At 38.4% G+C, this 11,675-nt stretch overlaps 1 protein-coding gene across 2 annotated transcripts; it reads right to left on the bottom strand.

The window, feature by feature from the left end:
* Positions 1-109: 109 nt before the first annotated feature.
* PJVK (pejvakin) lies at positions 110-11,484 on the bottom strand. 2 transcript variants are annotated; one of them, XM_084814679.1, is made up of 7 exons: positions 10,337-10,419; positions 7,748-7,848; positions 7,461-7,656; positions 7,146-7,287; positions 5,954-6,071; positions 3,871-3,966; positions 110-2,398 (listed from the first exon to the last, which is right to left on the bottom strand). In XM_084814679.1, the coding sequence occupies exons 2-7, from the start codon at positions 7,749-7,751 to the stop codon at positions 2,097-2,099; spliced, it is 858 nt and encodes a 285-aa protein (XP_084670805.1). In that variant the 5' UTR covers positions 7,752-7,848; positions 10,337-10,419; the 3' UTR covers positions 110-2,096. The 2 variants fall into 2 exon arrangements, with proteins under 2 accessions (XP_084670805.1, XP_084670796.1); XM_084814670.1 differs by lacking the exon at positions 7,748-7,848 and having other exon boundaries at positions 10,337-11,484.
* Positions 11,485-11,675: the final 191 nt, after the last annotated feature.

Genomic DNA, 11,675 nt, shown 5'->3' with positions numbered 1-11,675 from the left:
AAGAGGTGGATAGTACCACTTAATGGCTATGTCTCAGTGATGTTAGATTCTGTAAGTATTACGCTACATCAGATTATGGAATTAGATAAAAAGGGGAGTTACTCTTTTTTCAAAATGGTATATCTTTATTACAAAAAATATTATTTTCAAATACATCAAAAGGCATTAAAAATGGGAAGTCTTAACATTTTAAAAACAAACGGAACTTGCACTGTATTAATGATAAACATGGACTAAATGGGAGAAAGATGTAAGTAGTGAGATATTGGCAAATTTAAACTGAAACATTTATGTCATACTAACATCTAGCCTTTATTTCTGTTTAAATGTATCTTTAACCAGAGCAAACACAAACATGTTCTTAATCTGATACTTCAATTAAATATTTATACCATTAATAAATAATTCATGTATTTTCTTACTGTGTTTCTGTGATGTAGTTAAGGTAAAATATATTCTTTTCTTTAGACAAAAGCAAATGTTTCCAAATTACTCCTAAAAATATACAAATAACTTCTATACATCAATTTAGACATTTTTAGAATTTAAAAAATGCTGTTTCCAGATTCTAATTCAAAAGTATGTATGTTACTTATTTTTCATTATGCAGTTAAAAAGAATTATCCAAGAACACAACAAATTTTGCAGGTGATTCTATGAAGATATTTTAAAATTGGTATAGTGTGAAGTATAGAAGAAAACATTGCTTTAAAAACATGAAAGAGGATAAAAGCATTTGTGGCTCCATGTTTTATACTTTTGCAGTCAACACTTACAAGACATTCTATGGCACAATCACACCAAAATATACGTATAGGATTGGATCAAGACTAAATTAATTGTACTTGGGTCCCATTTAAATCAGTGTGAAAGTTATATGTAAGGCATTACTAGGCACTTAAAAGATTTGGGGCGCACGTACATAGGATGCAAATCTGAATAAAGCTTGCATATGCTAACTGATACCTGTATATGCAAATTCGGAGAGGGATATTTTAGGCTTTATTTAAATTTCACAGAAGGCAAAGCCAGCCAATTTTCTCAGCCAAATCATCTGAAATAAAATAAATTCTTCCATTAATTTGCACCCCACCCCAGATCACCCCAAATCAGTAGTTCTTCCAATTACAGTTAATTTGCAATGGTGTGGAAAAAAAATTCAAAACAGAGTAGCTGGTAGATTTTTTCACAAGCCTTTTCTCTTTTTCACTCAGCACCCCTAAAAATGGCAAATTTTCCATCAAAATTGAATTTTGAATTTTTTTCAGAGCACTGATCCAAAAGAAAGCCAAGAGTAAATCAGGGGGGTCACTTCCAATTTATGTCCCAATTCCCACCCCGATCCTGCTTCAACATTTAATACATTTCCCTTCAATTAATCATCTCATTCAACAGCCATCAGCATCTCCATAAATTAAAACAGTGCACAATTCTGTCCAGAAGAGCAGTGGCGGTTCAAAATGCTGGGTGGGGGGTGGAAGGAATGAGGGCTGGATAGTGGGGCACAGGAGGTAGATGAAAGGAGGCAAGGAAGATTCCTCTCCCCCTTTTCTGTCTCTGGAGAAAAACTGCCCTAACTCCATGCAGTTAAGTAAGTGTAAGAAAAATGCTGCTATTGGCATCAATGAAATATGTTATTTTTCTCAGCTTAATTACCATGTGGTGGGGGGATTTTGGGAGGCCATAGCATGCAGGGTGTGATCCTCTGGAAATCCCTCCCGCATAGCAATTAAGCTTAGAAAAGAGTGTAACTGGAATCAATGGAAGTATTTTTTCTAAGCTTAATTGCCATGCCTCTGGGGGGGGGGGTGCACGCGTGTGTGCACGTGCATTGCAGCATGTGGGGGGGGGGGCAAGGGTTGAGTCTTCACTTCCTAGCAGCAATCCTCTTTGAAAATTGCCCCATCATGACAATTAAGCTGGAAAAAAAGTCTATTGGCACCAATGGACACTTAAGGTTCTGGGGAACAGATCTGAGGGCCTGTGAAATAGATGTGGGGCTGAGGGCCCATGCTTAGCAATGTTCATAGAGTTAAAAGGAAACTAAATGCAACTCACTTAATCTGGATCCAACCCATAGGCATTTAGATAAAATTTTACTTCACTCTCTTGTGCCACAGGTCAAAACAAGGCACAGCATGTAATCGTACAAATGTTTGTCCATTAAAAGAACACTCAAGACAACCATAGACTGTTTCCCTTCTGGAACTCCCCATTCCGCACAGGGAACAAGGACCTTTGGGAATATTGTTATTAAGTAGATTCACTCGTACATGAGCCCCATCTCGGAAATAGCTTGTGGAGATGTCAGTCATGCTTGCAGCTTTTTCATAGTAGTCTGCAAAAAGGTCATCTAAGTAATTATCTGAGTGAGCAATGATATCCATTACCCTTTTGTCTGAAAAAAACAACAACACACAAACACACAGGGACAAACAAAGAAGAAAGATTGCTAAATTCTAATGACATAGTATATTGGTCACTCACTGAAAGAAATATGAATTTCTCTTTCAGTCTAGAATCTACAGTAATCATTAGGATTTAACAAGTTAATAAGTATTTGTAACTGCACAAACTGCTAATATTATTTTTCTTGCTTAACATAGGAGGGTTTCATTATCTTTTAGCACACAAAAATAATAAAGTGTTTTACTTTTTGTTTTCTATCAAGTAAGAATTCATACATCATATTGTAATGTACAAATAAGCATCTGGCAATTTTAGTGCACTTCTTTATTCATTAGAAATTCTCAGAATCTTCACTTCAAGAAAATCCTGATCATTGATACTCTTATTCCAGGTTGTGAACTTGTAAAGAAACTATTTAGGGCTTGTTCACATTTTATATTAATTATAAAGATCATAATGCTTTGAAAATAAGCCATATGTTTCCTCTGTTTATATTGGGTTGGATCCAGATGTAGTCATATTTAGAGTAAACCCATTGAAATGAACAGGTCTACTCTAAATATGACCAAGTCTGGATCCAACCAACTATGAAAAATTCAATATGAAAATCCTCTAGTAATCTGGAGATGTTTAACCTTAGAATCATTCAGTAGTAACAAACCAACTACTTGTATAACATGATCTATACAAGATAACAGGGGAAGTGTCTTCAAGTAATGTACCAACTGTTACCCGAAATGAAATGGAAGCCCCTACTGTAACTTAAGGCCTTGATTCAATTGTGCAAATATCCCTACCTGGACAAGGAACCATCCATGCAAATACATGCACATCCCCAATCAGAAAGCAGAACTTGTGCTAATCAGCTGCTTGGCAGGGAACGGGGAGTGGATGTGGACTAGACCAAGCCACCCAGTTCTCCTCCGAAACAGCAGTTCAGCACTATCACCAATATTCTGATTGGGGCTATTAATATATTTCCAGGCACAGTTCCTCATCCAGCTTGGAATAAACATATATAAAACTTCTTTCATACACATATGCACTGCAGAACTGGATTAAGCCAGTTTAACAGCAGGGACAACAGGGACTGAAGCAGGTTAGACTTAAAATATTGTAATAGGGCCATATTATAAGAATAATATGTTATTGGTGTGCATTACAAAATATCTTCCTAGCCTACTAAATATAACCTTACAGTACAATTAAAACCAATTAAAATGTGACATATTTTTATATTAAGCAACATCATTATGTTCATTATAATTAAACATTTCTGCACCCCGCATATTTTGAAATCTCTGCAATTATTTTAATTAGACTGCTAACAGCCATATTGTCATTGCTGATGCAAAATAATAATTTTTCTCTGTGCTTTTAAGCCTGACCTTCCACAACAATCATAAATAAATCACCAGTCAAATTAATTAGTGTAATTCATATAAATATGAAACATCATACTTCTATGGAACAGATGATTCTTTAATCTGGTTAGTGAGAATGATCTTGATGGCTCTTTTTCAAATCCTCCTTTTGATTCTGGAGTGACGCAGAGCTCTGGAAAAACGCCCACAGAGAATAATTGAAATAGTGATTGATATTCAGAAGCAGTACAATTTCAAAACACAGTTAATGAATGTGTTTTACAATTTTAATTTAAAAAGTTATATTTAAAACTTGTTAGTAAAAGATACATCACAAACGCTGTTTCAGCAAGGGAGATCTTTGGACTCGGAAGCAAACTTCCAAGCAGATTCCTTCGCTGTATTGGAAACCAATAGATCCAAACTGTGATACAAATCCCGCCCACACACACACACACACAATGGAATCCCCATCAGCCTACTCAGTATGGATAGATATCCACATTCCCATCTGTTTTGCAATGCAGATGTGAACATATGTGTGTCCCCATCCACAGTCTTAGTCTACTAGTTGCATGCAACACAACAGTTGCACATTACTATCTCAGGGACCATAGCGGATAACTGAGAAAAACATGTGATGAAGGCAAACTTATGTCATGTATTTGTAATAATTTTAAGTTTTTTCTCATTCCAAACTGTTTTAATTTGACTCTAGTCCCAACCCAGCAGAGAAGATTGAACACTGAAACGGATTTATCGTGCAGATTGCCCTCTCCACATGCATGGAAGGCTGTTATGGGGGTATGAAATCTTTGGCACCCAGCAGTCATGTGGAAGGCTCCTGAACAAGAGATACACATAAGCACCAAAATGTATCGCAGCTGGCCAAACACATTATGCCACCTGCTCTCCTCTCCCCTCCCCCAACAACTCAAGATGCATAGTACCCAAAGCCAGCCAAGTTATTTTGGCACCTGAGGCAGAAAATCTCAAAAGCACCTCTCCCCTCCCTGGCAGTAAAAATACACTGATAATAAATCAAATAACAATTTGCTATATTTTCATGGCACCCAAAATCAGCTGCCTCAGGCAGCCAATTCACTTTGCTTAATGGTACATCCAGCCTTGATCCTTATTGGCACTGCTGAGTGCCAGACTTCAGTTTATATAAGTGAACTTCATATGTACTTCAGCCTGAACAATGGTACTTCTTTTAATTAATTCTTATCTCCCAGGTACATGTGCACAGGATTGCAGCTTGGTTGTATTGAGAGCAGCACAGGTTTAAATAAAGTTTGTTTCACACTTCATTCTCCTATGCCATAGGAACTATGGCATCATTTTACAAAGTTTGCTGGAGCAAATATGACAGCACATCTCCTGTCCCAGCTACATCTGTCCTAACGTCTTTCAGTTAGTACAGATCCAGCTAGTTAGTGCAACCCTGTCTATCTGATATAATGCATTTCAAGCACTACTTAGCACGTTAGTTAAATAAATGTGAAGTAACAGTATAGTGGATCTGCAATGGACAGGCAACAAGGCATAATGGACTTTCCGCACGTCTCTCCAACAGAATGTTTCAGTAGCTATGACTCAAAAGATAAAAACAGTAGCAGACACATTTGTTTAAACCCTTCAGCCTCAATCACATCTTAAACAGGGGCTGTCCAATTTTTAGAGCAAAAGACATGCACCAGTGGGGGTTGCTAAACTCCCCACTTTCTGCAAGTTGCCTCCCTACTGTCTGTTCCCTCAGGTACTTCTCTCCTCAGTCAAGCTTCAATACCCAAAGTCTGCTCAGGTGGGAAGGGCGGGGGGGGCTTGAGGGGGGCTATGAGAAAGTGAACAGTAGGTGGGGGAGTGGGTTCAGCTCCCCTCACCCAAGCATCCCTTTTGGTCTTAAAATCATCCTCTCCAACTTTATAAGCAACTGGAGCAATCTAGGTGCCTAGTGCGAAACTGTTGGTGCAAGCTACTGTGCATCCCACTACAATTATAAGTATCTGTAGGGGAAGGATATAAGACCTGATAAAGTGAATAGGATTGCTTCCATGCATATTATGAAGCATGTATATCATATTTATAGAGCTGCAGGCTGTGCAGTCCTGATATCAGAAAAAGAACAACTTTAATAATAGTAGCAATTATGATTGCAAAACAAGCCAACTACTTACCAAAATTACCATCCATGCGAATATAAAGTTCAAATACACTAAATGCAATAGTTGTATGTGCAGGAAAGACAATAGCTTTGTCACGTCCTTTGTAATTGTGGTCATCAATAATATGGAACTATTTTAAAAAGAAAGATATTGCATTAACATCTACCTTAACAATGAAAGCATTTTGAATAAAAAATGCAGATTAAGCTAAATAAGAGTTGGAAAATACAACATGTAGTATGATTCTTTGTAACTTTCATATCAAAACCAGACAGTGGAGAAGCATTGTTGTTGATGATGATGACAATAATAATAATACCTTCTAATGAAATTAAAATGAACATCTCAGTTTACAGTACTATTAAATAGGCCTTTCAAAACTGAGATGCAAATCAGGTAAAGGTGATCCACAAGCCAATGTGTGCACAAAATGAAGTTCAGTGCTTACAGGAGTTAAGGTCAGTAGCAGAGTATGGGTGTAAACACATCCACACAGAACACAGGGATGTCCTCTTCATGTCTACAGAAAGCAGGGAAGTTCCATGCATGCATCAGAACCTCTCACCCACCACATATCAATGAATTGGAATAGATATCTTTTACTGGACAAATTTCTATTGATGTGAGAATATGCAAACCTCTGAGTTAAATAAAACCTTGTTTGGTAGAAGAGATCTATGTACACTGAAAAAGAAGTTATGTGTACCTTCTTTTATTAGTTCAACTATGTAAACTAGACCAAGAAAATATTCTGCATTCCTGACTTTTTGGTAATACAGCAACTACATTAGAATTAATTTAGTAGTATTGCTTCTGTTTCTTTTGTAAATTCCAGTGGGTTGGATCCACCTTCCACAAGAAGAAGGGCTCCGCTTGTGGAAGGTCCCTCTGCCCAATTTTGGAGGATACCCCTCCCCCAGACCACAGTTCGTCCCATTCAGCAAGGTCTCCTGACTCTCATGTAGCATTTTCAGGGGGCTGGAGGGGCTGCCATAAGAAGGAGGGGCAGGGAAGCCCACTTTTGCCTGCATAGCTGTTTCGGCTTAAATCTGGATCCAATCCTATCTTTAATAATCCCCAATCCCTGGGCAGAAGATTATTTTCACCACACATACGAAACAAACTAGTATAGAGCCAGGTGTGCTTAAACCCACAGATAAACATTTACTGTACTTAATGAGTTTTGTTAAACACGTTTACTCACCCTCATTGTGTCACCTCTCATGCCAGCATGCACAGACAGTGAACACTGCCGTGTTGTTCGAATACTCTCCATGACCACACAGAGAACTGTTCTCTTACTTTCTCGTGACTGACGAACAAGGCAGTGCTCAAAATTCATTTTTCTAAAATAAAGGGGGAAATCAACACAGTCTCATGTTAGTCCTGTTTATACTACTTAAAAACTAGCTCAATGTTGCATTTGCAAAATATCGATATAGGGTTTCAGAGTTCATTTGTAAAATGCAGCTGTAAAGTAGGTAAGCAATAGCAAAATAATTAAAGCTGTAATACCAACCTACTAGTTAGTTCTCTGAGTAATGTTGGTACCTCAACCTCATGTTTAGTTACAATGCCAAATGAAGCCTTCACTGCCAGGGAATCTGATCCAGCGATATTGACCCCGGCAGAATTCATGATGTGATTTCCTCGTCTACCATTGAGGGCTACATCTGATTTGTCTTCATAATTCAGTAACTGGTAAGACGAAATACCTAAGGGAAAGAGACTGCTTACTGAAGTCCAAAAACAGCCTCATGTTCACATATAATATTAATCTAAAACATGGTTTGTAAAATTGCTTACCCATTTGATTCCGATCGGTTCTACTCTGTGTTCAGATTCTATTCTTATAGCCTGCATGTCTATTCAGAAGTAAGTTCCACTGTGCTCAATGAGGATTATTCCTAGATATGTGTGCAAAGGATCGCAGCCTTAATTTCTTTGTGGTTTACCTTGTGCAAAACTATTTATTATATTTTTAATCTGCCCAATAACAAGTGTTCCCCAGGCAGATTTCAAAAAGGTAAATGAATAAAAATTACAATATGGTACAAAGCAACACCACAGGAATACATTTCTAACTCTAAAACTGTAAAAGGTCTGGAAGAAAAGAAAGGTCTTTGCTTGGTGCCAAAAAGATAACAATGTAGGCATTAGGTGAGCCTCCTTGGAGAGGGCATTCCATAAAGGGGGCGCCACAATTGAGAAGGCCCTCTCTCTTGTAGCCACCTGCATAACGTCCTTTGGTGGGGGCACCCAAAAGAGGGCCTCTGTAGAAGACCTAAGCATCCGAGCAGATACATATGGGAGGAGACACTCCTTTAGATGCTGTCTTGCTCATTTTGCATAACATAAAAGAGAACTAGGTAGACGTTCTGATGTGATCTAGCTGCAACACTCTTCTTTATTTATTTTTATAGCCTGCCGCATCATAAAGGCTTGGGGCAGATAACCACTGAAAAGGTTAACAAAAAATGAAACAAAATACTTTCAAAAGATGTTTAGGTCTTCAGGCATGGCCATCAGCAAGTTTCCCTGGCCAGGGAGTTCCATCATTGGAAGGCAGCCCCCTTGGCATCTCTTGCAAAGCTTATCCTACTTGTTTTCCCTGGGTTGGATCCAGCTTCTTTTCTGCTAGTGGGAGCATTGCCTGAATGGAGTTCCAGTCAGAATGTTCCCACTGGTGGAAGGTGTGTGTGTGATCTATGCTGATTCTCCTCTCCCTCTGCAGCACCCAGCACTACCTCCACCACTGTTCTGGAGAGTTCTCTAACCCTCCAGAGCAGATCTGGATGGGGCACAGGGGACTGCAGGGGAAAGGGAAATCAGAGATCACCTTTGTCTCCATTCCACTAGCAGCATTCCTTTGCTCAATCGGAAGCCTCCCATGGGAGGCAAGATTCTAGATCCAACCCAATGGCAATAACATTTTTAGGAATCTCAGTTTAGAAATAAACATTTTGACAAGAAGGTTCCAGAACAAACAAGGAAGCAATAGGTAAGATATTTAAATTACAGGAGGCAGACCAAGTGTACAACCAAAACCCATGTCTGAATCTTCTGGCAGCCTTCAAATTAAACAATCACAACTGAAACATACTAAGAAAGGTGCTTTATTTGACTATCTCTCTTTCTAAACCTGTCCTTTCAAATTAAGCAAAGAAAAGGATTGTGCCTGAGATAGCTATCCTATTAATTTTTCCCTGTTCAGAACTTGTAAATTGCAATGGCAGAAAATATTAAATATGTTACTTATTGTTATGATGTCTGTTGACTCAGAAATTGCAGGCAATTGAGCTGCCTTCCCATGAAACAAAATAACATCCCATTAATAATGTAATAAAACATTTGTACATAATCTCAGAATGCCAATGCCATGTGGAAATAAAATAATTTGGGTGGATGCAACCTAAGTTTAGGCTGCAATCCTATACTCACTTACCTCAGAGTAAGATCCATTGAACTGAATGGGACTTCTGAGCAGACTTGCTTAAGATTGCACTAAGTCACACTTGGGTCCCATTGAAATAAATGGGAAGTTAGTTATGGCTAACTATTTACATTGGTTAAGTGTGACTAACTTAGGATGGATCCTTTGCATAAAGAAACACTGCCAGAAACTGCGTTTGTACTTAAAAAGAAGAAGCAATGTTAGCCTTAGGTTCTTGAGTGTTTTATAAGGCTGCATATGCAACACCCATGGCCAGGAGGATGTTGTTGTATAAGGCCTATGAAGTGCACTCTCTTCAAGCAGTTCCCTGTGTCTGCACTGATGTGGGTAATGCATTTTCGGAGAACCTCAAGAATCCCACTGCCATTTTATTTAAAATTAAATAATGACTCAGGGAAGCTATATATCCCACATAAAAGGAGGAAGCAGACAGGTATGGAAATGGCCTTGTCATGCAGTAATCTGACCCAAATGTGACAGTGATTGTTTCACAGAAGTTGAAATAAAATGTATGATGCGCTATCCTAGAATATTATGGCTGCAATCCTAGCATACTTACTAGGAAGTACGTCTAGATCTATTGAATTTGCTGGGGCACTTTCTAAACAAACATATTTAGGATCATGCTGCAAGTAACTCACGAGTGTTACAGATTTATTTTTACACAGAACAAAACACGCCAAAAACAAAAAAAAACAAAAAATTTTAATAGTGACAAGTACTCAATATATTGTAAACTTCTAAAATGTATTCCTCAATGAATCTCCAATCTTCTACTGTATGTAAAGTTTGTTTTTTAAATTCCAGTTTATAGCATATTAATTTCCCTTGTTTTTATACAGTCAAATGGCATGTTGTTTTGTATTTATTCCATTTAGTTATACCTCTGAAAATCAGCAAATGATATTTGTATAAGCTCTGATGAACTTAAAACGACTTACCAGCTGAAATTTCTTTCTCTCCTTGAAGAATGTCTTTTAGGCTGAATGGTGTTGAAACAAATTTGGATCTTTTACAAAGAAAACACCTTTTCTTCTTGATTACAAGACTGAGGGGTTGATATTTATCGGCTTCACTGAGGCTACGAACAGGAACTAATCGACCTCCATCACCAACCTGCTTAACAAAACTTTTGGTAGCAGCAGCAAACATATTACGTATACACAGTAAAAAATAAAGCTGTTAGCAACTACAGTTTTCAAACCTTACAGCCATATTAAAAATCTTCTAACATTTCTAAATTGACTAATACAGTGTAAATTCCTTACTGTGTTTTAAAGCTTACATTCATCTGGGAAGGAAGCACTGGAATTGTTTTACTCATCCAGCTTCTGCAGTCTATTATTCACGAACTCCCTTTCATCGTCTTGCTATGTTCAAACTAATTAATAATAAATTAACCAAGTAAACAGATCGGGCAATGTTCACATGTATTAGGGCAGTACCTTTCTGTAGTACCATCCTAGTTTCTACATCTATTTCACATGACTTAGAAAAACTCGCATCTTTCAGCGGGATTTTTTTTTGTTTAGTTCTTAGAGTTTCTAAAGAGACCGTGAAAACCATTTATTTCAGTAGAATACAGGTGAGAGTTAGAATTCAACCTCATTCACTGGAATTTTGTTCTTATGCAGTCTTTCCACACTGGAAAAACAGTAATTCTTCGTTGGCATGCTAATGCCAGTCCTAAATGCGTGACATGAACAGACCCATCTTAGAACAGCAACTTTGTGCATTGTTGTCTTCTGTGAAAGAGGGGTGAGATATCAGCCTCTGACTCTAAGGAAGGTTGCAGAGCCCCCCCCCGGGGGGGGGCAACATCCGCCCTTCTGGGATTCCCAGTCCGGCACTCCAGGGTACCACAAAAGGCCACGCCGCCTTTCCCCTGACATCAATAGTTTGGTGGTTTTCTCTTTTTCCTGGCCTTTGGTAGCATTCGATGAATTGTAATAGATCCTGGATTCGTTTTATGCTTTGGCTGATTGCTCGAAGTCGTTTTTAGATCTACGTTGTCTCTGTGTACGCTGTCTGTTGTATGTTTTTTTCTTTCTAAATTTTGTATATTGTATTTTTAATGTTTTTGATCTTTGTAAACCGCCCAGAGAGCTTCGGCTGACGGCTGTACTAAATAAAAATAATAAACACACAAGCACGTCTGCAAGGCACAAGGCTGGGGCAGGCGGGTTTCTGGACAGCAACCCCACGCACAGGGCCAGTTCCTGGCTTGGGTGGAGGGCCGGCATCTTCCTCCGCCCTCCGCCAGCGGGCCCAATCCTGCCC

Source organism: Heloderma suspectum, chromosome 1 (genome assembly GCF_057233095.1).
Source record: "Heloderma suspectum isolate Gila_16-S chromosome 1, 16-S_ref, whole genome shotgun sequence".
In the NCBI taxonomy this organism is placed as follows: Eukaryota; Metazoa; Chordata; class Lepidosauria; order Squamata; family Helodermatidae; genus Heloderma; species Heloderma suspectum.
This window is presented reverse-complemented; position numbering and strand designations above follow the sequence as displayed.

Coding starts and splice junctions, on each gene's coding strand:
- PJVK (XM_084814670.1), bottom strand. CDS start 10,547: ATGTTTGCTGCTGCTACCAAAAGTTTTGTTAAGCAGGTTGGTGATGGA. Junction 7,657..10,336: donor AGAGAAAGAAATTTCAGCTG/GTAAGTCGTTTT, acceptor TCTTTCCCTTAG/GTATTTCGTCTTACCAGTTA. Junction 3,967..5,953: donor TCGCATGGATGGTAATTTTG/GTAAGTAGTTGG, acceptor GCGTTTTTCCAG/AGCTCTGCGTCACTCCAGAA.